General features: G+C 43.3%; 1 protein-coding gene and 1 long non-coding RNA gene across 3 annotated transcripts in view; one reads left to right on the forward strand and one right to left on the reverse strand.

Annotated features, from left to right (window-relative positions):
- Positions 1-8,480, reverse strand: part of P4HA3 (prolyl 4-hydroxylase subunit alpha 3) — a 45,374-nt gene extending 36,894 nt beyond the window's left edge. The window contains exons 1-2 of the mRNA XM_004051799.5: positions 8,196-8,480; positions 1,072-1,214 (exon numbers count right to left, since the gene is read on the reverse strand). Coding sequence (XP_004051847.5) covers positions 1,072-1,214; positions 8,196-8,395 — 343 coding nt within the window. The 5' untranslated portion in view covers positions 8,396-8,480. The remainder of the gene's footprint in view (positions 1-1,071; positions 1,215-8,195) is intronic.
- LOC109028873 (uncharacterized) lies at positions 8,061-21,508 on the forward strand. 2 transcript variants are annotated; one of them, XR_010129162.1, is made up of 8 exons: positions 8,061-8,233; positions 8,607-8,728; positions 8,864-9,001; positions 17,460-17,505; positions 19,007-19,074; positions 19,480-19,773; positions 20,868-20,983; positions 21,114-21,508. It is a non-coding gene; the product is annotated as an uncharacterized lncRNA (long non-coding RNA). The 2 variants fall into 2 exon arrangements; XR_002007855.3 differs by lacking the exon at positions 17,460-17,505.
- The last annotated feature ends 6,296 nt before the right edge of the window (positions 21,509-27,804 follow it).

Here is a 27,804-nt window from a genome sequence, read left to right on the forward strand (position 1 = left end):
TCCAACTCAGGCTCCCAAAGTGTTGAGATTATTGGCATGAGCAACCACACCCAGACTCTTCTCACTGTTAGCTTTCCAAAAATTAACAAACTTCTTTTTTTTTTTTTTTTGAGACAGGGTCTTGCTCAGTCGCCCAGGCTAGAGCGCAGTGGTACAATCTCAGCTCACTGCAACCTCCACCTTCTGGGTTCAAGCAATTCTTGTGCCTCAGCTTCCCAAGTCTACAGGCATGCGCCACCATGCCTGGCTAATTTTTGTTATTTTTAATAGGTTTCGTTATATTGCCCAGGCTAGTCTCGAACTCCTGAGCTCAAGCAATCTTAGCCTCCCAAAGTGCTGGGATTACAGGCATGAACCACTGTGCCCAACCCAAAAGTCAACACTTTTTTTTTTTTTTTTTGAGACAAAGTCTCGCTCTGTCACCCCAGGCTGGAGTGCAGTGGTGCGATCTTGGCTCACTGCAACCTCTGCCTCCCGGATTCAAGCAATTCTCCTGCCTCAGCTCCCGAGTAGCTGGGATTACAGGCATGTAATCCCACGACACCCCAGTAATTTTTGTATTTTTGATAGAGACAGGGTTTCACTATGTTGGTTAGGCTGGTCTGGAACTCCTGACCTCAAGTGATCAGCCCACCTCAGCCTCCCAAAGTGCTGGAATACAGGTGTGAGCCACCGCGCCCGGCCGTCAACAAACTTCTTACAGCACAAAGTAGAATAAATTAGGAAAGTGATCTTGCTATAGATGACACTGTAGTGACAATTTAATGAAACAGAAACTACTAGAAGACCGTTATTTTCTATACATATATAAATGGAAGGCTTGTACTTTGTCACAGGATTGTAGTGAACATCAAATGAGACAATTGATATGAAAGTGCTTTCTAAGGTATAACCATATAAACCTATTAGCAAGGGGGGCTAATTCTTTGTGCTAGCTAGAGTTAAGGATATTAAGTAATACCCACCTACTCCATTACCCTTTGAAATCACATCCCAACAGAATCTCTCTCCTTACCACCGAGTCAGGAGACAGAATCTTCTCTCTTACCCTCCAGCCCTCCTCCTCATTACCTCGGATGTTCTCACTGGCCTCCAGACTATGTACCACATTCCTCCAGTCAGACTGCAGGCGTTTGATGAGAGTAAATGCAAGCAGAGGGTTAGCCACAGGGGTTGTTGAATCCTCATGCAAAGAAAGTACCTTGTCGTAGAATCTGAAAGAAAGGAGTAGAATGATCTCACCTCCTGATACAACCACTACACCTAGGGAAGGCTGGCATGGTGTGTCTACATTAAGAGTAGCTAACACTGACATGCTGAACCTCTTGAGATTCACATAATAGTCCAACCAAAAAGCCATGCAAGCCCAAAGAATATGAAAACTATAGATACAACAAAAGTAGGTCCACTCTTTTGTTCAGTGAATGAGTCAGTCTATATTAATCAATTACTGTATTTCAGGCACCGTGCTAGAGATATAAAGGCAAGACAGAGTCCAGCTCTCAAAGGGATCACAAAGTCTTTTTCTCCTGTTATCACTGTATATGCAATACTTAGTATCTGGTAGAAACTCAAAAACACTATTGAATTAATTATAACCACTGTGATACGTGCTATATAGTGGTCCCCAACCTTTTTGGCACTAGGGACTAGTTTCATGGAAAACAATTTTTTCCACGGACCGGGGGGTTGGGGGATGGTTTCGGGATGAAACTGTTCCACCTCAGATCATCAGGTACCAGTTAGATTCTTATAAGGAGCACACAACCTAGATCCCTCGCATGTGCAGTTCACAATAAGGTTCACGCTCCTATGAGAATCTAATGCCGTGGCTGATCTGACAGGAGGTGGAGCTCAAAGAGTAATGCTCCCTTGCCCACCACTCACCTCCTGCTGGGGGGCCCGCCTCCTAACAGGCCATGGACTGGTACCGGTCCCTGGCCCAGGGGATGGGGACCTCTCTGCTATGAGAGAAGTGAGCATATAATGCTGCAGCTGTGCAGGCAGGGCAGCTCATCCAGGTGGGAGTTAGAAGGGGGAAGGAAAGGCTTCCAAGAAGAGATGGCATTTGATCTGAATCTTGAATGATTTGTTAAAATACTGAAAGCTATTACTTATTGAGCTCCTACCATGTATTGGCCTGTTGGGTGCTCTAAATAGATTGTCTCATTTAATTACCCCCCACCTTCCAACCTACCCTCAGTGTAGATTTAATTTTACCCATTCCACAGAGAGGAAACTGAAACAAAGCCACACTGTTAGTAAAGGGCAAAGCCAGGATGGAATCCACGTCTGACTAACTCCAAAACCTGGGTTCGCAGCTGATTATGCTATATGGTTTCTTAAGGAGCTAGAACAAAGAAGAGAAGAAGAGTATTTTTCAAGCCAACAGGAACCATTAGTGTACAAAGGCACAGAGGCTTGAGATATATTTGTAGTAAGTCAATCTACACGAGTTATTTGCTAGATGTCAGACTCCATGCTAGACTCTAGGGATACAAAGGCAAGACGAGGTCTAATACTCAAGGATTTCATGGATAAGAAAATAACTTTTTTTCTCATCATTCTATATCTAAATTCAATACATATTTCTATGAAAGAAAGAATGAAGTATACTCTCCTAGGAGCTAGGGACAAAATTCTGAATAAGGAAATAATCTTGGTCTCAAGGATCCACAGTTTAGTGAGTAAGAAAGACACAAATAATTACATTACAGATGCAATACCAGATTTAAGAACAAGGCTTAATGGGGAGGACAGAGAGGGGATGATTAATTTGGCCAGAGCAGGTTAGAGAAGGCTTTAAGTGAGAGTGGTACTGTTGAAACTATGACCTGTTCACATATATAAATGTGTGAGAGGGTGGGGAGGAGGCCACTTCAAAACTGCAAGCACAAGACAAGGAGACTCTGAACCACGACAGCGATGGAGAATGGACTGGGTTCAAGGAAGGAGTTTAGGAAGTGGTGATGACGTAAAGGGGAATAAGAGGTGGGATTGTCCAGCACACTTCCAACCTTTCTAGCTTGGCAACAATTGCAGAAAAGGGCAGAAATGGTAGGGCCTGAAATGATCATCTTTGTAGTTAATTTCCCTTCTCCAGTGTCCTTCAACAGTGTTTATATAGGCAAAAGATGCTGTTTCCTTTCCTGGTATACTCTGGTTAATTCCATTTCTAAAACACCAATGGAATTTATATTACTGAAATTTATTATCTATAACAGGGCAGATTAAGGGTACTATTCCTGCTCTCCAAGATTTTTCCGCTCGTTTTAAAATTATCAACTTCAAAAATAGTATGACAAGAATGGAAGTAGAAGAAAAAAAAGTTTGTGCAAAGTGAAAAAAAATGAACGTGTGCAAGAGCACAGGAGACTATGAGTCCTTTGGCAAGAGTGGGCGACTTCTGCGAGGAGACAGAGATGAAAGTGAAAAATAGAGGAAGTGGCAGGGTGGTAGGATTTCAACCCCTTGGAGCAGAGTCTGATCTGAGGATTTCTAAAGAGTGAGGTCCTCAACTATGAAATGAAGCCTGAAATAGAAGATGACTGCCTTGAGGCTTCCAAGGAGCCAAATGTTCAATTCAGCATAAACTAAGGAACAAGAACCTGGACCTGGGTCTCCCAGTAGGGAAATGGGAAGCCTGTCAAGTCCCAGGGTGTCTCTGATCCCAAAGAGAAGGCAGTCTGTGAGCTGAAGCTCTAGGGTTTTGAAATGAAACCAGCCTCCAGGGTGTGGGATCTTTACTACCCATTGTTTCCTGCTTTGGCTCCATATGGAACTACTTAGGGAAAGATACTCCACTGCTTGATGAAAAATCTTAACAAGCGGAGACTTGGGCTTGAGTCCAGCTTAAAGAGTAGGTGTCCAGGAACAATTGAGGCTGAGAGGGCAGTGATTTTATAAGACAGCTGGATAGGAAGGAACTGGGACTTATTCTGACCCAGCCTCCAACTATCACTCAGTTTCCTCATCCATAAAATGAAGGAACTGATCTAGTCTAGAAGATTTCTATGGATCTTTTCAGCATGAACATTCTGTTATTTCTTCTCATCACCCCCTCCACAACTGAATAAACAGATTCCTCATTAGCTTGAGGACTAATGTTTAATAGGAATCAGAGGACACTGAGGCACAAAGGTAAAATGGTAAAGCAGAGAGGTGAATATTTGCCCCAAGTCATGCATCAAATCAAAAGTGCTATCTACTTCCTTGTTTTCTTAGCACCCCCCTTTGCATTTTGGGGTTGATTTGTTTAGGTCAGGGTTTGATCTCTATTGCAGCACATCAATTCAATCCAGTGTTTAGATATGCCATTTTTCTGTCACACAAAGAAAAAAAATCTCTCAACTGATAACTGAGGTTGGCTTAGAATCCAAAAGTTGGCTCTATGCCCAGCCTCTGAGCACATAGCGGTTTCCAGAGACTGGAAACTGAGTTACTGGATGCTGAATTCAAACCTCAGGGTTTCCTAAATGTCTTTTTGCTTTAACAAATACTGCTGAGAATGGAAAATCAGATCCTTTCCTTCAAGAATCTGCACATAAAATTTGCAACCCAATCCCTGCATTAAACATAGCCTGGGCAGGTTATCCAACCACAATACATGGGCTATTTCACTTCAATATGTTTTGCCTTTGGAATTCAGAAATGGTTTTGTATCAGTTCTTCTGGGACATTCTTAATGCTTAATCCTTAGCACAGAAAAAATTGCTGCTGACACTTCTCTCTCACTCTTGGTGGTGTTTTAAACTGCAAAAACAGCAACAACAAAAGCTAGGGTAAACTCTCTTTATATATATAACTAGTATATGTACCATACTGGCATATAACTATATATACTATAACAAGTATAATTTTTATTCATTAACTTGGAGTAGGGAGTAGTTTCAACCTCAAGAATATTGCATTTTTCTATCTCAACTGAGAGCCTTGGAAATAGCCTCTCAAGTTACATAAAATCACCAGATTGGGAGTATAGAAAAATTAGCAAGAACTGCCAAAATTCTTGTTTTAAAAGGCAAACATAAAGGCTGGGCACGGTAGCTCATGCTTGCAATCCCAACACTTTGGGAGCCCGAGGAGGGAGGATCACTTCAGGTCAGGAGTTCAAGACCAGTCTGGGCAAGAGAGCAAGACCCCGTCTCTACCAAATCAAACCAAACCAAACAAAAACAAAAACAAAAAAACCCTAGCCAGGCATGGTGGTGTGCACCCGTAGTCCTAGTTACTTGGTAGGCTCAGGCAGGAGGATCACTTGAGCCAGGGGTTTGAGGTTATAGTGAGCTATGATAGAGCCACTGCACTCTAGCCTGGGTGACAGAGCAAGACCCTGTATCTTAAAAAGCAAACATTTCACTGGGTTTTAGAGCAGTCACTAGAGAACAGAATGACAGTCTTCAAAATATCAAACTAAACTACAAAATTAACTGTTCATAAGTCACCTGAGAAAATAATTGAGAACTTTTCTGATTTGTTTTTTTATCTAGGCTGTCACAATCCTAGTTAATACTTAGAGCCAAAAGTGGGGCCTAGTTTCACTAGATGGTCTTAAAATAAAATAAAATAAAATAATAAGCATAAAGGCTTAGCATTTGTCCATCAATTGTTACATGCCAGGTACAATGATAAAAACTTTTACATGGTACTCTTAATCCTTCCAAAAACCCTATGGTGGTAGGTACTATTTTTATCATCATTTTACAGATTAGGAAACTAAAGCTCAAAGAGGTAAAGTAACTTGTCCAAGATCAGAGCCAACGATTCAAATAGAGGTCTGTTAAACTCCTGAATTCACTGTTAACCACCATGTACTGCGGCCACTAGTAAAACCTCAATTAGTTAGGGGCTTGGTCTATGTCTTGGTATAACAGATAAAAGAAGTGGTAGGGATAACATAACATAGTAGGAAAAAAGTTGGATAAACAATCAAAACAACTGTGTCCTAGTCCTGGATTTGCTACCTATTAGATTTATTAATATAATCTTGAGTGAGCAACTAGACTTTAGTTTTCTCATGTTTTAACTGATTTCTCAATAGTTAACAGTGTAATACAAATCTATTTCAAAGCATTGTGTGTGAGAGAGAATCAAATGAGATATGGTTTGTATAAGACCTCCTGCTGTGACAAAGTTGTGATAATGACAGTGGTGGAAAGACAGTGAAGGAGACCAGCATGGTGGAATGGGGTTGGCCAGCTGCTTTGGCCAAAATGCTTCGAGTGCTCTCTTCTGAGAATGTAACCTGAAAGACCAGCAGGGGGATTTTGACCCCCCACTCCCGTCTCCATCTGAGCTACCCAAAGAGATTACTGGTATGAGAACAAGCATGGGTAGCAGGGAGAATGCTGGGCTCTGAAATCAAAGAGAAAAAATTCTGTCCTATTTCCACTAATAAGCTTGGACTCCAGTGACTCTGGGCTATGAACAAAAAGAAAACATTTGGCTCGGTCAACATGGACCCATAGAATACTAGACAACTATGCTATTCCAAAGAGTGACAATAATTATTGAAATGATCTTCATTTATTGTTAAAATTAATACATATCTATATTGTATATTGTCACACTATTTCAAGCTGTTTATATGCAAGCCACATACTTAAGGACAAGCACCAGATTAGCTCATTCAGTCACTATTAACAAGATCTCTCGCAAATACTTTCCATCCACAAAATGCTTCTCTTCTACATAGCTCTCTCTCACAGTCATGGGGTCACAAAGTTTCGCACAGGGTGACAACGGGTTTGGGGGTCACACTGGACCTCAGAGTCACTCCCCATTCCACATACCTTCTTCTCATGTCACCCCAGAATCAGTATTATTACCACATACACTCACGCAAAGTTTTAAAAGCAGTGCATTGTGCTGTCTTTGCTCAATGAGAAGGTCATATGATATAAATACAATATTAATATATCTAAATAGTGACATGGTCATAACCACTCTGTCAGTGTTGTAGGCTTCTTGATGTCCCAAGCAGAGAAGGCGCAGCACATATTCATACAGATGGTATCATATACAATCATTTATCTTTCATTTTTGTCAGTTGGACACTGCTAAGTCGATACATGACTATGGTGCCTCAGCATCCCAAGTCTGACAATCTTTTATGCCACAGTGTGTAGCACTAGAGTTTGTTGATTGTACCCCAAAATTATATTAGCTGAGCATCCACTGCTGTGTGCTACACTCAGTATCTTCTGCATCAAGTATGTTTTTCACAGTGCTTTTTTGATATCAAATATGTCGACACACATATAACATCTCAGTTATCATTTATTTAGTATTTAGAGAGCTTCTACATGTGTAAAGAGAAGGAAGAACTGAAGACATAGATGGCAGTGGACATCTCTGATTAACAGTCATGGTGCTACAGACCCAAACTCCTCGAGGGCAGAGTTGGCTCTTGTTCACCGTTTTATCCCCACTGCATGGAACACTGCCTGGCTCTTAGTAGGCACTCAAAAATATGTGTTGTATGAATTAATGAACTGAAGCATTATTCATATAGCGACCTGTACAGTTACTCAGCATCATTCACATGCAGAGTATGATATCCACAGTGTCGTGCCCATCCAGTCCCAATGACATGTAAATCTCACATATGGTGGAAGACTGTCACCTGACTTCTAACACTAAACATCAGCTCACTAGGTCATGCGGTGTTTCACGATCGTCCCTTGAAAGGTCAATACTTGCGTAGCTAAAGCGTCACCGTATTCTCTCCATGTCACTCTCACAGTGTCTCTGTCACAGCACCGTCCACTGTGTCTGTGTCAGTGTCACACAGGGCTCACACAGCTTCGCACAGCACATTGTGAGGTCCTAGAGTCACCCCGCCCCACTCTCCCACAGTGTATCAACTTTGCTGTGTGACGCTGGATATGGGGGGTGCCACTGTGTGTGTGATGGAGTCCGCAGTCCCAGTGTGACCCAACCCTCGCCAACACCTCATGCCACGGAGTGTCAGGGTCCCACACAGGGTGACAATGGGTCTAGGGGGTCACACTGGCCCTCAGAGCCACTCCCCACCCCACGCCACAATGTCTCAGTCGCACGGTGCGACAGTGGGTCTGGGGTCCCACGCAGCATGACAATGAGCCTGGGGTCACACTCAACCTGAGTCACCCCACCCTGCGTCACAGTGTCTCCCACTGAGGCCCCTCGGTCGCTCCCACTCGCCGTGCCCTCACCTAGTCAGGTCCCGCAGCCGCGCCTCCTCCCCGCGCAGGTACCGCCTCAGCAGCCCCAGCAGCCGGCGCTCGGGCGCCAGGGCGCGCGCCACGCTGGTCAGCGCCGAGAACGTGTCGCCCCGAGCCGCAGCCCTTTCTGGGTCTCCTGTCCCGAGCGCCAGCACCGCCAGCAGCGCCGCCAGCCGCGCCCCAGGACCCATAGCCAGCGCTCGCAAACTTCTCCTCAGACAGTCCTGGCCCGCGGCGCCAGCCGCTCCCACCCTCGCCTGCCCCGCCCCTGTCTCCGCCCCCTCCCGGCTCAGGCCCCGCCCTCTGGCCCCGGCCCGTCCCATCCCGTCCACCGCCCAGTCTCGCCCCACGCCCCCGACTCCTTCCTTGTTTCGACGCCTCACCTCGCTCTCTATTCCTCAGCTCCTCGGAATGCGTGGGGGCTTCCTGCAACATCAGTCTCCGCCGCCCTCCACTAAATCGCGACCCTGGGAAGGTGTTTCCACTGTGCCCATCACACTGGGGGAAATTGAGGCGGGGGCAGGGTAAGCGATGAATTCACAGGTCAAAGGCTGTGACTATCCCCAAATATTGTTAACACCATGCTCACAGAATCCCCAAAATATCCGCCCCTCTCTACCATGGAGTGGGAATACACAAACACCACTGGATCCCCACAGGGACGTCCAGAAGAGTCAATTATGCGTATGTGAATAGGTGCGCAGGCAAAGAGCGGCAAGAGGACAGCTGGGAGGAAAACCCTCACAGAGAGCGTGACATCTGAGCCATCTGAAGGATAAGTAGGACTCTGTCAGGATGTAAGTATATGACAAATCTAGGACTTACAGAACCTGAAACTCTGGGGTCCTAAAGTCACTGCTTTACACAATATACTTAGAGTCACTTAAGCAAATAAAAATATTATTACTATTATTATTATTATAGCCTACTAGGCTATGTACTCTATTTCCCCCCTCTTATGCATTTCCCAGGCAATGTTCATTCATGCAACAAATATTTATTAGCACCTGTGTTACTGTGCTGCCTACACAGAGAAATAGCAGATCCAATCCTGGACTCAAGGGAGGAGACAGTTATGTAAACAAGTAATCACAATAAAGTGCTGTCAGAGTAACTGAGGGTTGTGCAATATGCAATGGCAACACTGAAGAAGGAACCCTCATGTAGTGGGTGGAGAGGGCATCAGAGAGGAGGTGATGGGTGCTGGTTCAAAAGGATGAAAAAAATTGGAAGTTGACAGGCAAGGGAGGAGTGGGCTTTCCTGGCAGAAGGTACATGTGCATGACAAGGTTTGGAGGTGGAAAACAGTTTGAGTTCCAGAAATGATGAAAAGTTCCTTGTGCTTGAAACTATCAGATTGTGAAAGGTCTTTGCATGTCATACTAAGAAATTTAGGTGCTTGTCCTCTATGAAAATCCAGTGGAAGTTTTTAAGGTAGCAATAATTGTAATAACAATGGCAACAGTAAACATAGTAGTTAATACTTACTGAGTGTTTCCTGTGTGGCAGGTGCCATCCAGAGTATTTTACATATATTAACTCATTTAATCGCTGTTCAGAGTATTTTACATGTACTAACTCATTTAATTCTCATGCTGACCCTATAGCCTAAGTAATATTAGTATTCTTACAGTGTTATTGGCCCCACTTTACCGATGAGAAGACTGAATTGTAGGGACAATCATTAACCTACTCAGTGTTAATCACTTGTGGACCACATTCGAGGTGTGCTGGTAAACCAGCTCTCCAGGAAAAAAATAAAGTTCTGATTTGTGGCATTTGCCAATTTCTGTGGTGTCAATTCTCCCACAGTGGCTAATTTCGACATGCAAAAATGTCACCACTGACTGTGGTTGGATAAAGATGCTAACAACTCCTGTGAGCTGGGGTGAGCCAGCTCCAGCACACCACTGCTTGTGTAGACATGAGATGTAACATGCAGATCCCCCTTCGAAGAAGGACTTGTTGCACAGCTGCACGGAATGTGATGAGAAGAGTATCCAGTGGTCAGCTGCTTTAGGGTGTGTCCTATAGCAGAGAGCAGTCTCGCTTAGGGAAATGTCCTTCCTGGGGCAGCCCTAATCCAGCAATGGAGCAAGGTGAGGGAATCAAGGCCTAGCCATTTTGGCCCATCATGAGACAATTCTTACAGGAAATACTAGCTCCAGCGCACCTGCCACCTTGATCAAGGCTTTGTCAAGCCTCTTTGACTTCTTCCTCTGCCTTTTCCTGCTTCCTTTCCCTTTCGTAGATGCTGATCTCTAATAAACATCTTGCACCTCAAACTTCATCTGTGCCTCTGCTTCTAGAAAACCCAATCTGTAACATCAATTCAATCAACATACATAGTAAGTGGTAGAGAAGGGACTTGAACCCAGGTCATGTGGATCCTGATTCCATATTCTTAATCAATACCAGAGGCAGATTTACCTAGAAGGTTTTGAAGCTTAAGCTTCAAGGCTCCTAGCTTGCACAAACCCTTTCTAACTGAGTAGCCTTCCCATAGAAGGTTTTCTGACCATAGAAGATTAGGGACTGTGGTAGGCAGAATCATGCCCTCCCTCCAAAGATGTGCATGTCTTGATTCCCAAAACCCATGACTGTGTTACCTTACATGGCACAAGAGACTTTACAGATGTGATTAAGTTAAGGATCTTGACATTGGAGGATTGTGCTGGTTTATCTTGGTAGTCCCAATGCAATCATGAGGGTCCTTAAAAGTCATAGAAAGAAATGTGACAATGGAAGCAAAGTCAGAAAGATTTAAAGATACTTAGTACTATATTGCTGACTTTAAAGATGAAAGAAGAGGCCACCAGTCAAGGATTGTGAACCGCTTCTAGAAGCTGGAAAGGCAAGGAAACAGGTTCTCCTCTAGTGCCTCCAAAAGGAACAGAGACCTGCTGACACGTTGATTTTAGCCCAGTGAAACCCATTTCAGACTTCGGAACTCCAGGGCTGTAAGACAATATATGTGTTGTTTTAAGCCACTGTGTTTGTGGTCATTTGTTTCAGCAACAGTAGGAAACTGATAAAGGAACCCAAAGGTATCTGCTTTGTATTGTCTCTGTCTCTTTAGCCCAAGTGGGCAGTACTTCTATTGATAAAATCATCTTAAAACCTTTGAGGATTTCCTGTAAATCTTATTGGAGTTCTTTCCGTTAGACAAAAACCATATCTATATTTCTTCCCAAGAAGAGCCCTTCTCTAACTTGGGCTGAGACTCAGCGTTGTGGTACAACAGTCTTAAAGGTCTTTTTATTTTTTTAGAGATAGGGTCTTGGCTCTGTTGCAAGGCTGGAGTGCAGTGGCACGATCACGACTCTCTACAGCCTTGAACTCCTGGGCTCAAGTGATCCTCCTGCTTCAGCCTCCTGAGTAGATGGGACTACAGGCACATGCCACCATGCCCAGCTCATTTTTGTATTTTTTTAGAGACGGTTTCACCATGTTGCCCAGGCTGGTGTCGAACTCCTGGCCTCAAGTGATCCCCCTACCTTGACCTCCCAAAGTGCTGGGATTACAGGTGTGAGCCACCATGCCCAGCCAGCCCTAAGATTTTTAGAAGCATTTTTTTTTTCCTGGTTGAAATATAAGGTACACCCATAAGATTCTTAGAGACCTTCTACAAAACCACAATATAACCACCAATATTAGGAAACTAACATTGACAAAATACTAATACCTCGAGTCCACATACCTTCTTCAAATTTTCTTGATTGTACCATTTAAATGTGTTGTGAATCTAGGATCCTATCCAGGACTATTGGTGTGCTTAGTTGTCATATCTCTTTAATGTTCTTCAATCTGGTACTGTTCCTCAATCTTTCCTTAGTCTCTGCTATCTTGACATATTTGAAGATAACAGGCCAGTTATTTTTTGGACGATCTCTCAATTTGAGTTTGTCTGATGTTTCCTCATGAGTAGGTGCAACTTTGGCAGAAACACAACAGGAATAATTCTTTGTTCTCAGTGCTTCATGTCAGGAGGCACAGTATGTTGATTTGTCCCATTGCTGGTGGTGTTAACTTTCAGTACTTGGTATAAATGATGTATGCCTGGTTCCTCCAGCATAAAGTTAATGAAAAAGTATTTTCTACTTATTAATTAGTAGGTTATTAGTACTTATTGGCATTCTCTGGTAATATAGAGAATATACATATTCTCTATATTCTTCTGTCCCAGTTACTAACTTATTCATTTACTTATATCAATATGTATGAGTTCATACATGTTATTGAATGAATTATAATTAACTATTTATTTGATGTTCAAATTGTCCTGGAGTTGTCCTGGCCAACACAAGTTGACTAACTCCTTCAATATGGCTCTTGTCTCCCTTTGATATGTCCCCTTTATTCCTCTCATTCTATAAGTTGTTAGTTATAAGCTATTCCAGGTAATCCTGTAGTTTCTTTCCCAGCCCCAGTCCCAGAATCAGGCATTTCTCCAAGGAGTGCTGGTTCCTTTTAATGGAAAAGAGTATTAAGAAACCAAGATTTGGGTGCTGGTGTGCTTACTGTGACTGGGATGCTGCTGCCCCCAGGTTCTTTCAGCAGATAGAGCTACAAAATTGTATATCATAATTTTGTTAAATTTATTCCTAAGTATAGTCTTCTTTATAAAATTGAAGTATAATTCACATAGTATAAAATTTACCTTTAGTGTACAATCAGTTGGTTTTTAGTATTAATATATTCACAAGGTTGCAAAACCATCACAAATATCTGATTCTAGAGTATTTTCTTTACCTCACAAAGAAACCCTGTACCCCTTGGGAGGCTGAGGCAGGAGCATCACCTGAACCTGGGAGGTGGAGGTTGCAGTGAGCAGAGATCACACCACTGTACTCCAGCCTGGGTGACAGAGTTAGACTCCGTCTCAGAAAAAGAAAAAAAAAAAAAAAGAAAGAAACCCTGTATCAATTAGCAGTCACTCCCTCATGGCAACCACTAATCTACTTTCCATCTATATGGATTTTTTTTTATTCTTGGCATTTCGTATAAATGGCTTTGTGTGGTTTTTTAATACTATTGTAAATGAAATTTTTTCTTAATTTTATTTTCAGATTGTTCATTCCAACTGTATGGAAGTACAATTGATTTTTGTACATTGAGCTTAAATCTTGTAACCTTTTAAACTCATTTAATGGGTCTATAGTGTGTTTTGTGGATGCCTTATGATTTTACATATAGACAATCATAACATCAGAAAATAGATTACTTCTTCCATTCCAGTGTGGATGCTTTTTATTTATTTATTTAGCTAAAATGGCTTGGCTAGAATCTCCAGTATAATGTTGAATAGAAGTGGTAAGAGAAGGCATTCTGATCTTATTTCAGATCTTAGGGGCAAAGTTTTCAGTCTTCTTCCATTAAGTATGATGTTAGCTGAAGGTTTTTTGTTAATACCCTAATCAGGTTGAGGAGGTTCCCTTCTGTTCTTAGTTTGTTGAATGTTTTTAATCTGTAGAATGCGTTTTCTATCTTTACTGAGATGATCATGTGGTTTTCACCCCTTATTTTCTTAACATGGTGTGTTATATTGATTGACTTTTGTATATTGAACCAACCTTGCATTCCTGGATAAATCTCACTTGCCATGATGTATAGTCTTGTTCATATGTTGCTGGATTTGGTTTGTTAATATTTTGTTGAGGATTTTTGTATCTATATTCATAAGAGATGTTGGTCTGTGGTTTTCTTTTTATCTGATATCTTTGTCTGTTTTGGTATCATACTTTTGATCTCACAGAATGAGTGGGAAAGTGTTCCCTTCTTTTCTATATTTTTATGTGAGTTTGTAAAGGACTGGAGTTAGTTTTTCTTTAAACATTTGGAAGAATATACCATGCAAGTCATTTAAGCCTGGGCTTTTTTTTCTCCTGTGGGAAATGTTTTGATTGCTGAGTCAATATCTTCAGAAATTCTTTTAGAGCAAGTCTGCTGGCAATGAATTCTCTTAATTTTCTTTCATCTAAGAATGTAGTTATTTTACTTTTATCCTGAAGTATATTTTCACTGAATGTAGAATTCTGAGTTGACCTTTTCTTTTTCTTTTTTTCTGTTTTTTCTTTTCCCCTTCCTTCCTTCCTTCCCTCCCTTCCTCCCTCCTTCCTTGTCTTTCTCTTTCTCTCTTCCTTTCTCTTTTTCTTTCTTTTCTTTCTACAAGATCTCACTCTGTTGCTCAGGCTAGAGTGCAGTAGTGGTGCAATCATGGCCCACTGCAGCCTTGATCTCCTGGGCTCTGGCAAAGCTTCCTGAGTAGCTAGACCCACAGGCCCATGCCACCACACCCAGCTAATTTTCTTTTTTTGTAGACACGGGGTCTTACTATGTTGTCCAGGCTGGTCTTGAACTCCTGGGCTCAAGCAATCCTCCCACCTTGGCCTCCTAAAATGTTGAGATTACAGGCATGAGCCACTATATCTGGCCATGTTCATTTTCTAAAAATCTTTTTCTCTTATTTGATTAGACAATTTCTATGGGTCTATTTTCAAGTTCACTGACTCTTTCCTGTCATCTGTATTCTGCCATTAAGTCCATCAGTGAGTTTTTTATTTTGGTTATTATACTTTCAGCTCTAACATTTCCATTTGGTTTCTCTTTATGTCTTCTATTTGTTTGTTGATACCATTTCCATTCAAGAGTGTTCACCTTTACTTCTTGGAGCATTCTATAATGCCTAGCTTAAAGTCTTTAACAATTTCAACACTTATGTTCTCTCTTCATTGGCATCTGTTGGCTGTTTTTTCTCATGCAGATTAAGATTTTTCTCTGTCCTTTGTATGCTGAGTAATTTTGGATTAAATACTAAACATTCTGAATATTATACATGTCTAGATCTTGTTTAAATCTTATGGAGAGTATTCATGCTTTCATTTTAGCATGTAAATGACCCAGCTGGATGCAGGCCGCGAAATGTGACCTGACTTTGTGGCTGTGGTTCCAATGTCAGTTCAGTTTTCAAAGCCTTGCAATACTATTCAGACCTCTTTCAGTTGTGCATACTCAGTGGGCAGTCTTGGATCTGGATAGTGGTTTATCCCTTTATCCCATACCTCAGTACTCAAGTCTATGGTATGCTATTTAGTATCAGATCCATGCATGCACAGCTCAGAGGTGAACCCAGGAATTACGGCGTTGCTTTCCTGAGCTTGTCTCTCTATGATGTTTGATACTTTCCAGTCCCCTGAGGCTCCCCTTTTAGGTCCTCTCACAGAAAACCTGAGATTTCACTTACCCCATTCTGCTATGTACTTCTCATGACTGCATGTATCCAGGGCCAAGTAGCAGGAAGACAGAGTCCTCAAATGCCTGTTCTGTGTATTCTGTCCAGGTTTTACAATTGCCAGGGTAGAATATATCTGTTTCATCTTCCCCACAATCAGAACCTCCTAACTATAATATTTTGTTTTACTTCTGGATCAGAGAGGAATTTTTGAAGTCACTTTGAGTAATAGCAGTGTTCCAAGTTTAACTAAAACAAACTAAAATTTAATGAAATTATGCTACAAGTGTAAATAATTACATGACGACATTAGAATAGGTATTTTCCGAGCACTGGTAAGTTTGTGAGGGCTCAACTTACATTCCTGTTTGGAACAACTTGCTAAATAGCAAGTTTTTTTTCAACCTGTATTACTAGACCATCCCTATTTCTGAATGTCAAAATAGTGAAAAATGTATATTAGCTTTGAGGAAATGTTACTATAATAAGGCTTTTGAGTATTAAAATGGAAAAAAATTGACAGAAAGGAGTTGAGGAAAAGATCAAGATTTTCAAATAATTATTAAGTCAGGAAAAGAGAAAGGCTTCTCTGGAAATAATAACCACCCTCAGCTTCAGCTTGTGCCACTCTCCTCTGCTCGCTCCACTCCAGCCATGCTGGCCTTTTGTCTTTTCATTTCTTGCTCTTGGCAAGCTCTTTCCTGATTCATGCGGAATTTCTGACAGACTAAATCCTACTCATCCTTTGAGTCATTTCCTCAGGGACATTTTATTTGTCTGCAGACTAGGTTCAAGTCTTCATATTATTCAAAACACACCCTGTATTTTCCCTTGGTAGCATTTATGACAATTATAATTTTTTATTTGGGCCAGGCACAGTGGCTCATGCCTGTAAACCCAGCACTTTGGGAAGCTGAGGCAGGAGGATCGCTTGAAGCCAGGAGTTCGAGACCAGCCTGGGCAACAGTGAGACCCCGTTTCCACAGAAAAGTTAAAAATTATCTGATTGTGGAGATGTGTGCCTGTAGTCCCAGCTAGGAGGCTGAGGTGGGAGGATTGCTTGAGTCCAGGAGGTTGAGGCTACCGTGAGCCAGAATTGCTCTACTGCACTCCAGTCTAGGTAACAGAGTGAAAGCTTGTCTCAGATTAATAATGATAATAATAATAATAATTATTATTATTGCTTCTTATTTGTATAATTAATGGCTGTCTGCTACACTAGATCATATACTTCATACAGGTGAGATGGTTCCTAGCTGAGTGCCTGGCAATTGCAAGTACTCGTTTAAAAATATAGAATAGACTAGGCATGGAGGCTCACGCCTGCAATCCCAACACTTTGGGAGGCCCAGGAGTTCAAGACCAGCCTGGGTAACATAGAGAGACAAAAATAAAAATATTAGCCAGGAGTGGTGGTGCATGCCTGTGGTGCGAGCTACTTGGGAGGCTGAGAGAGGAGGTTGGGAGATCAAGGCTACAGTGAGTCATGATTGTGCCACTGCACTACAGCCTGGGCAAGATAGCAAGACTGTGTCTCAAGAAAATAATTCTGTTTTTTTTTTTTTTGGAGACGGAGTCCTCCTCTGTCCCCCAGGCTGGAGTGTAGTCGCGTGATCTTGGCTCACTGCGACCTCCACCTCCCAGGTTCAAGCAATTCTCCTGCCTCAGCCTCCCAAGTAGCTGGGATTACAGGCGCCCACCACCATGCCTGGCTAATTTTTTTGTATTGTTTAGTAGAGACAGGGTTTCACCGTGTTGCCCAGGCTGGTTTTGAACTCCTGAGCTCAGGCAAACTGCCCACCTCGGCCTCCCAATGTGTTAGGATTACAGGCGTGGGCCACCACGCCCAGCCAAGAAAATAAAAATGAAAATAAGAGAATAGATAAATGAAGTAGAAAGAGCATTCAAAACAATCCTGTTAATCTCTTTATCAAGTGTCTCTAGTGCCAGTCTTCTTCCAAATCTTTTGAATTGCCTGTCCTCATAATAAGCCTATGAAGTATGTATTGTCCTGCATTTTACAGTTGAGAAAACCAGTTTATGGAAATGAAGTGACTCAGCTGCAAGACGGTAAGCCCAGGGTCCCCAGCTCTCAGTCGAGTGCTCTTTCCATTGCATCATTACTTTACATTGCTCATTATCAGTTCCTGGGTTAGCCTCCCTTCTACATCCAAGGAATATTTCCAGGGGACTCACATCGCCTCAGTTTCTCCTTTATATTATGAAAGCATGAAACCAATAGATCAGTGTTTCTCAGTGTGGTCCACAGTCTATTTGCAACAGAATTATTCAGGTAAATGTGGATGTTCTTATGAAAAATTCAGATTCCAAGGTCCACCCAGATTCATTGAATCAGACTGTTAGAGGGTGGAAGACAGGCAAAGTCCAGGAAATCTGCATTTATAACAGGCTCTTGAGGTGATTCTTACACACATCCGAGTTGAGAACACTTCATTAGGTGAACTTCAAAGTTCCTTTCCGCTTTGACAGTCTTTGCTTCTAAGACATTAAGTTTCGGGGGCATGTCTTTGCATCTCTATCATCTTTTACAGAGCCTGGAACTCAATATATTTTTAGTAAACTAATACATTTGTATTCGAAAGACCCAGATTCAAGTCCCTGCTTAGGTAGGTACCAGCTGTGATTCCTTGGGAAAATTACTTAACGTTCTAGAAATATCATTTTTAAGATGGAAATAATAACAATCTCTATCCTGGCTGCCAACACCTGATGTGGAAGATAAATTAAATCATGTTTGTGAAAGCTGTTATGGTGGTTCCAAGTTGAAGAACCACTACAGGCATAAAGTGGGCACCAGCAGGGGTAAGTCCTTCAGACTCACGGGTGGCTCACATACAGCTCTCTCCAGTGGACTGAATGGGGAGCTTATTAAAACACAAAATAAAACCACTACCACCTTTGAAAAATCACATTTCCATTCTAAGTAGGTAGAGTCTTTCCATGGAAATAACGTGATTTTTTAAGACTCCGAGGCATTGCCACAGTGACCCCTAGTGGAGCTTATAGGCCAGCTCAAACCCACCATCTTAGTCCCACATTTGCTGTTGGCTTAGCGGAGAGATGAATTTATTAATTCAATATATCTGTTCTTCACATAGGCTAGGAAATTTTTGTGAAGCTTCTCTTTGTCCTCAGAGTCTAGCATTCATTCATCCATTCAATTATTACTGAGCATCCCAGGTGCCAGCTGCTGTGCTTGGCCCCAGAGGGACACAGCAGACATTGGGATCCTCACCCTCAGAGCCAGGTGGGGACAAGTTAAGTAGTGGAGACAGAGAAGCAAACAGCCAATAACAAGAGTGACACATGCTCCAAAAGAGGAAGTGCACGGAACTACGGAAGCCACTTTCTTTGGCAAAATCTCAATGATCTGTTTTGAGAATAAGCATAGCACATTGAGGGATGAATGGCAAAAATGAGGCATGAAGTGTAAACAGGAGCCAGATGGCAAAGGGCCTACTCTATAAATAAATTTGGATTTTATTCAAAGGTCAATGGGAAATGACTGAATAGTTTTAAGTACAGGAATTATTCGATGTTTGTTTTTTAGTATCATGCTGGCTTCAGCAGGTAGAGCTGATGGGAGGAGGTAAGACAGGAAGGAACTGCATAGTCCAGGTAAGAAGTGAATATTAGGTTGGGAGGGGCATACAGGGAGTTTAAAATATATTGATAAAATTGCATTTCTTTCCCTGCGTGGTAGGTAGAAAAGCATCCTATTCTTTATACCTTACATTTATACTGCACAAATTATGTAGTATGTATGAAATAGTTCATTTAAAAACATATAGAACTCACAGGGGAAAAAACTATATATTTTTGATATGTACATATGTCACATAAAGATAAAATTTGGAAGGGAAGGATGGCCTCCCACTTTGTGATGAGGGTGGCCTCTGAGGAGGTATGGCAAATTGTAAAAATAGCCATGATCCTTATTCCTCTCCATATCCACACCCTTTGCTATATGACTTTGTATCTCCTGCTTGAATCTGGGAAGTCCTTATTATTTTCTTTCACCAGTAAATTGCAACAGAAGGAACAGTGCATCAGTTCTGAGCCTAGGTGTCCAGAGGCCTTGCATGCTTTGGCTCTCTCTTTTGGGGCTCTGCCCAGGCACCCAGGGAACACCCTGGGCTAGCCTGCTGGGATGTGAGAGATCATGTGCGGCAGTGCTCAGCCAACCCAGCCAAGGCCATCAGAAATTAGCCAGCACCCAGTCAACTTGGCAGCTGACCACCAACAGAGAAGTGGACTCACTCAAGACCAGAAGAAATATCCAGCTGACCTCAGTCAAAACTGCTAACCCACACAACAGTGAGATATATAAATAGCTGCCGTTTTAAGCCACTAAGTGTTGGGGTAATTTGTTTTGCAGCAAAAGTAGACTGATACAGAAGTTGGTGTCCGAAAGTGAGATGTTAGGCCGTTAACAATACCCTAAAATTTGTGACATTAGCTTTGAGATTGGGAGTGGTTGGAAACTGGGAAAATGGCAAGAGCAAACATATTGAAGTCTGGGGAAATGATGGGAAATTATTACTAGAGGCTGGAAAAACAGTAATCTGTGTTTCATAGTGGCACTTTGTAAAGACCTCTGCAAGAATTAAAGTGATGTCTAGTCGACCTCTAGACAAAAAAAAACCTTCTTGGAAACTTAAGAGTGAGATCCCACAGAAGCCCAATTCAAAAATACCAGTAATAAAATCTAGAGAGACGTCACAAAACAGTTGTGTCATTTGGAGTATGGAATAGACTGAAATTATTCAAACTACCAATTATTCAGCTACCAACATGGGCCACATCTTCAGAAGTAGCCAAGGAAGGTGACAGACAAGGAATATGTTCCAAAGGGTATAGTCAAGAGCCGCAGAGATCAGTGGAGCAGGAACCCCCTCCCAGGGAGTAAACTCTAGACCTGAGCAAGAAATACACCCTCTCCTGGGATAGTGAGACTTGTAAACCTTTGCCCAGCTGGAGTTCAGAATTGCTATGTGTCTCTCATTCTTCCCTTTTTAATTTTGTTTTGTTTTGTTTTTGCTTTTTGAGACAGAGTCTTGCTCTGTTGCCCAGGCTGGAGTGCAGTGGTGTGATCTCAGCTCACTGCAACCTCCCCCTCCCGGGCTCAAGTGATTCTCCTGCCTCAGCCGCCCAAGTAGCTGGGACTACAGGTGTGCTGCCCAACGCCTGGCTAATTTTTGTAATTTTAGTAGGTTGGTCTTGAACTCCTGTCCTCAAGTGATCTGCCTGCTTCAGCCTCCTAAAGTGCTGGGATTGTAGGCGTGAGCCACCGTGACCGGCGTTCTTCCCTTTTTTAAATGGAAGTGTCTATTGAGGATATCCTGCCTCTGTCTCAATGTACAGTAGGTATGTGGGAGGCAAATAACTTGTCTTTAATTCATCTGTGTCAGGATTAAGAAGAACAACATCCATAATGTCACATACAAACCTGATGTGAACCACAAGATCCTGGTCTTCAAGCCTGATGACATAATTGCAAGAGGTGTTTGGGGGTCTTGGAATGGTGGTGAGCATATTTTTCCTGTGGGAGGAATGTGAATAATTATGGTCAAAGAGTAAACTGTGGTAGATTACAAAATTTGCCACACTCTTTCCATCCTCCCTGAATTCATACTCTTTGAATTGTGACTTTGCAGCATCCCCCGTCAAGAGGTGGAGGGAGACTATTTCTCCTCCCCTTAAACCTGAACTGACATCATGACATTTTTGGCCAATGGAATGCAGCAGAGAGATGGTACAAATTCTCTGTCTAAGCCTCAACATGCATCGCACATCTCAGCTCTTTCTTTTGAAGTCCTGTCCCACTACTCATATGAAATGACCTGAGCTAGCCTGCTGGAGGACAAGAGATCACATGGAATAGAGATGAGCCGTCCCAGCGGAAGTTATTCTACATTATCCAGGAACCAGCCAATTTAGCAGCTGGCCTCAGATCCATGAATAAACTCAGCCAAGACCAGGTGAACAACTCACCTGGGCTTAGCACAAATGTTGACTTGCAGAATTATGAGCTATATAAATACTTGCTATTTTAAACCACTAAGTCTTTGGGGATAGTTTGTTATTTGGCAAAAGCTAACCAATTAAAATAAATTGAGCCAATATAAGAGTCAAAGCACAAAATTGGATAGAGAAGTACTTAAAAGGAAAGGGAAATACGTGAGATAAATGAGAAAGAGTGCTGATCTTTGTTGTTCTAGGTGGTGGGTACCTGGGTGTTTGTTGTATCCTTCCCTCTAATTTTCTTTATTTAAAGTTTTTACCATTAATAAAACTAGATTAAATTATAACTTTAAAGTAAAAAGAATACAAGTTGGAGTTCCAAAAGGCTAAGATTCCATCTCCTGTCTGCACCCTCATTAGGTGATCATACTCATTTCCACAGCTTTTTTTTTGTTTTTTTGAGACGGAGTCTTGCTCTGTCACCCAGGCTGGAGTGCAGTGGCGTGATCTCGGCTCACTGCAAGCTCCACCTCCCAGGTTCACGTCATTCTCCTGCCTCAGCCTCCCGAGCAGCTGGGACTACAGGTGCCTGCCACCATGCCCGGCTAATTTTTTGTATTTTTTAGTAGAGACGGGGTTTCACTGTGTTAGCCAGGATGGTCTCAATCTCCTGATCTTGTGATCCGCCCGCCTCGCCTCCCAAAATGGTGGGATTACAGGTGTGAGTCACCGTGTCCAGCCATTTCCACAGCTTTAAAGACTTTGGTATGTTGATAACTTCCAAATTTATATCTCTAGCTCAGACCTTTCTTCTGAGCTCCAGACTCATATTTCCAGTTGCCTACTTGATATTTACATTTGGATGTCTCTCAGGTGTCTCAAACATGACTTGTTTAAAATTGATCACTTAATCTTTCCCTCTGTTGTGGCCAGTCCCCAAGATAGCCCCCAGTGATCCCTGCCTCCGGGTACTCACACCCTATGTCCCTTTCACACTGTAGGAGGATTGCAGGATTGCTATATGTTACCATAGACTTGTACAGAAATGACAGTGTGTGACTTCCAAGGCTAGGTCATAAAAGACACTGTGGCCTGTGTCTTACTCTTTCTTTGGATCACTCACTCTGGAGGACGCCAGCTGCCTTGTCACGGAGACACTCAAGCAACCCTACAAAGAGGCCCATGTGGTAAGGAACTGAGGCCTCTTGCCAACAGCCATGTGAGTGGGCCATCTGCCCACTCTGGCTTTCCTTATTTAGCTCAGGTTAGCCGAAGCGTGGCTGGAAGCCATTCAGCAAGTCACAAGCAGGCTTCCCAGGCTTCCCAGGCTTCACTCAGATAGCCCCTCTGTCTGGAGTTGAATTTACATATATGCCATGTGCCCCTCCCCACGCCTTTGCTTATCACAGCCTACTTGCCTTTAAAAACCCAGTTCAAATTCCACTTTTTTTCCCCTTTTTTATTTTGCCGAAGACTCATGATATTGCTTGGCTTGGTGCTAGATGCTGGGTGCTGGGGGTACCGCACTGACTCAGCTGATTCCAGCTCTCAGGGGACCCACAATTCACTGAGAGAGTCCAATCATTTCAATCTGGTGTGGGAAGTGCTGCAACAGAGGGGCAAATGGAGAAGGAGAGGTGGGGCCCTGCCAGCTTGGTTAGGGCCACAGTCAGGAAAGGCTTTTTGGAAGGGGTGGTGCTTGAGTGAGAGTAAAAGGAAGACCAATCTCTGGCAAAGTGAAGAGAAGTCCAGCAGTGTTGCCGGCTGAGGCCCCTCTGCCCCATCTGTTGTGCTGCCTGTCATCTCAGGTAGAAATCACACCTTTCTCTACTCTGGACTGATGCCAGCATTCCATGAGTATTAATTTCTGGACTTGGGTTTTTGAAAACAAACTGCCCATAGGTGATCAGGAAGGGGAGGGGAACCCAAAACTGGTTATATAAGGAACAGCAGCTGAATTATGCATATTTAGATTGGGAGGTAGGGGGACTGAGTGAAAAGGAAATGGACTGTTTTTATAACACAGAGCTTCCAAGCGCAAAATGTAGAAGCTGCAGAAGGCAGAGGTCAGCTGAACACAAGAAAGAGCTCTCTACTGGCTTTATTTAAAAGAGAATGAACTTGTTTTGGCCCGTTGTCCCTGGAGAGGTTCAAACATGTATCCCCACTGGAGGTCACATCATAGAAAATGGTGACAGTTAGGTAAGATGCCCTTTAAACTCCTTTCCGGTGGAAATTCTGTCGCACCACCATCATCCCTCGATGACTCCCGTCAGCTGCTGACTTTAGTCCAAGCTCCATGGAGCAGCACACAGAGCACTCCACCTCTCCACTCACATCCCTACCCACACCCACTCTCAAACTCCAAAAGCAACACCAAATCACTTGTGCTCTGCACACGTATGCCATGTTCAGTATTTAAAATACCCTCCCCTATCCCTTTGCCAGTGTTTATTCTCCAACACTCAGCACTAGCACTGTAGTGAATGTTTGTCACTTTTTTTTTCACTATTATTTCCAATTTGGCAAATTAACTCCCCAACTGTGTCTCAATGGAAAGGTAACTAGTGTCCTGCCTCTTACTAGAACTCAGGAGGAAGCTAAGGGAGTCATATCCTTCCTTTATCAGCCTCCAGTTGCAGCTAGGAGGCAGGCAAATGACAAAAATCCAGCCAACTGGGCCTTCTCTCAAGTTACTTTGAATCCAAAGTCATAAGGAATAGATAAAGGTGATTTATCTGGTGGTGTGGGGGCAGTAGCATGGTGTCCTTAACTGGTTGTTTAGGCAGTAACGTGGTTGTGTCTTTTTTCTTACTTTTTAGCCTTCTGGAGTGCCCTTGTTTCTCATTTCCAGATTAATCAATATGTATTAAATGAATGAATGAAGCAGAGGGATAAAGGTCAAAGACTTAGTCTAAAGCAAATTATGTGCAAGGTTGGACCACTTAATGATCAGAAATGGAGGTAAAGAGAGGGAAATAAAAATAAACAGGAGAATGGTCACAGCACTATCAGAAATGAGGGGAAGTGTTTGTTTAGGGAAGATAGAGAGGAAGGATAGCGAATACCAAATTTTTATTATAATCCCCCCTCCAAAACGTTTCCATTTATATACATACCAACTCTTCTCCTTTAGTGAGAACAAAAATAAAACCCTGCTCCCTCTCCCTCTCCCGTCTCCCACTTTCCACGGTCTCCCTCTGATGCCGCTCCCTCGTCTCCCACTTTCCACGGTCTCCCTCTGATGCCCAGCCGAGGCTGGACTGTACTGCCGCCATCTCGGCTCACTGCAACCTCCCTGCCTGATTCTCCTGCCTCAGCCTGCCCAGTGCCTGGGATTGCAGGCGCGCGCCGCCACGCCTGACTGGTTTTTGTATTTTTTGGTGGAGATGGGGTTTCGCGGTGTTGGCCCGGCTGGTATCCAGCTCCTGACCGCGAGTGATCTGCCCGCCTGGGCCTCCCGAGGTGCCAGGATTGCAGACGGAGTCTCCCTCACTCAGTGCTCAGTGTTGCCCAGGCTGGAGTGCAGTGGCGTGATCTCGGCTCGCTACAACCTCCACCTCCCAGCCGCCTGCCTTGGCCTCCCAAAGTGCCGAGATTGCAGCCTCTGCCCTGCCGCCACCCCGTCTGGGAAGTGAGGAGCGTCTCTGCCTGGCTGCCCATCGTCTGGGATGTGAGGAGCCCCTCTGCCTGGCCGCCCAGTCTGGGAAGTGAGGAGCGCCTCTTCCCAGCCGCCATCCAGGCTAGGAAGTGAGGAGCGTCTCTGCCTGGGCGCCTATCATCTGAGATGTGAGGAGTGCCTCTGCCAGGCCGTGACCCCGTCTGGGATCTGAGGAGTGTCTCTGCCCGACCGCCACCCCTTCTGGGAGGTGAGGAGCGTCTCTGCCTGGCCGCCCCGTCTGAGAAGTGAGGAGCCCCTCCGCCCGGCAGCCGCCCCGTCTGGGAAGTGAGGAGCGTCTCTGCCGGCAGCCGCCCCGTCCAGGAGGTGGGGGGCGGCCCCCGCCCGGCCAGCCGCCCCATCCGGGAGGGAGGTGGGGGGCAGCCCCCGCCCGGCCAGCCGCCCCATCCGGGAGGGAGGTGGGGGGCAGCCCCCGCCTGGCCAGCCGCCCCGTTGGGGAAGTAGGGGGCAGCCCCCACCCGGCTGCCGCCCCATCTGGGAGGTGGGGGGCGCCTCTGCCCGGCAGCCCCGTCTGGGAAGTGAGGAGCCCCTCTGCCCGGCCACCACCCCGTCTGGGAGGTGTACCCAACAGCTCATTGAGAACGGGCCATGATGACGATGGCGGTTTTGTCGAATAGAAAAGGGGGAAATGTGGGGAAAAGAGAGATCAGATTGTTACTGTGTCTGTGTAGGAAGAAGTAGACATAGGAGACTCCATTTTGTTCTGTACTAAGAAAAATTCTTCTGCCTTGGGATGCTGTGAATCTATAACCTTACCCTCAATCCCCTGCTCTCTGAAACATGTGCTGTGTCCACTCAGGGTTAAATGGATTAAGGGCGGTGCAAGATGTGCTTTGTTAAACAGATGCTTGAAGGCAGCATGCTCCTTAAGAGTCATCACCACTCCCTAATCTCAAGTACCCAGGGACACAAACATTGCGGAAGGCTGCAGGGACCTCTGCCTAGGAAAACCAGAGACCCTTGTTCACATGTTTATCTGCTGACCTTCCCTCCACTATTGTCCTATGACCCTGCCAAATCCCCCTCTCCGAGAAACACGCAAGAATGATCAATAAATACTAAAAAAAAAAAAAAAAAAAAAAAAAGTGTAATAGATATAATTTGGTGAACATTGTCAATTTTATATAATTAAATCTTTTTCATTCAGTTATAAAAAATAAATAAATAAATAAATAAATAAAACCCTATTATTTTAGGTTGTGTTGGCTGCTTGGTCTCTTTACGTGGGTCTCAAGTCAATGGCCTTGCCCTTTACTTTCAGAGACTGTTACATTTAAAGAATGCATCAAATAGCACATACCCAGTGGCAGGAGAAATCGAAGATGATTTGGAGGTTTCAAACCAGGGAGATATACGGCCACTCAGGAAAAGCAGGAAGAAAATGTGGAGCTTGAGATTTCAGCAGGTATGTTGTGAGCAGAGATGACCCAACAGCAGCAACATGTCTCTAAAACAGGTGGTATCGCCACTGCATATTTCTCATGCAACTCTGCGCATATGCAGAATCAAGGATTTGGTGTTTTTCTTCTGCAAGAAGAAACATGAGATAGGTTCTTTCATTTGACAAACATTTATTGGGTACCTACTGAGGGCCATACACTGTTCCAGGCAGTGGTAAAGTAGTGAAAAAGCTATGTGCTCATGAAGACAGATAATACTACTACTTAAATTGATTTGTTCATTTGTTTATGTGCTATAAAGAACAATAAACTAGGGAAAGTGGTTAAGGACGGGGTCAGCATGGTTCTCAGAATATTCCATTTAGAAGCTGATAAAAGGACCTCGTAGAACATTCCTTTCAGTCATCTTCCCTTTGAGCCTGATCTGGGAAAGGCAGGCAACAGAGACCAGGACCACAAATTCATAAGAACCCTTGGAAACTCAGTCCTTCATCAGTATTGAAGCATAGATCTACGGTTATTACCGTGAGAGATTTCCAAACTTTAAACTTTTGTCTTATTATAGTAGCTGGCGCTAACATGGGCAAACACATTAGATCAGCTTAAGGAGAGAAAAAGAAAAGAAAAATAAGAACTTTAATGTTAGTTCTCACATCTGGGACTTCTGATAAACCAATCAAGAAATATTTCCTGAGTACTAAGCCAGAATATTCATTTAGATGCAAAATGGATTCTAGGGTATGTGATGTGTGTATTTCAAGATTATTTCCTGTTTAGATAGCAAGCTTTATGAACTACACAGTATCTCAAATAAAAATTACACAGAAACTCATGCCTATGAAGAGACCTGTTTATTACTGATAACACTTCATTTGGCTAAAACCACAAGAAATCCACACACAAATACATAAAGTGCAAATTCTCACAGGCAGTACTTATAATACACCCTGGTGTTTTTGTAGGGAAAAATGAGAAGATGTTGACAGAAACTGTTAAAACAAGGGCACAATTTTGAACTACTGCTACACACTTTAGTCGAAAAATAATTCATTCTTGACTGCATATATTTTATCTGGCATATTCAATGAGGCATACAAAGAGTTTATTCTAGCCTAGAACAACAAGGCCTCACCATACATAGAAGCAGAGTCTTGCTTGAGTGGCTCTTGTAAGATACATGATGAATCATAACAGTGGACAAAAACATACCAAATAGGATCAAATTTGTTGTGACTCACTTGGAAGGTAGTGCTACTAGGCTCAAAATGACACTTAGACTAGTGATATTAAGTCTACATAGACACC

This window comes from Gorilla gorilla, chromosome 9, assembly GCF_029281585.2.
Source record: "Gorilla gorilla gorilla isolate KB3781 chromosome 9, NHGRI_mGorGor1-v2.1_pri, whole genome shotgun sequence".
NCBI classification, from domain to species: Eukaryota; Metazoa; Chordata; class Mammalia; order Primates; family Hominidae; genus Gorilla; species Gorilla gorilla.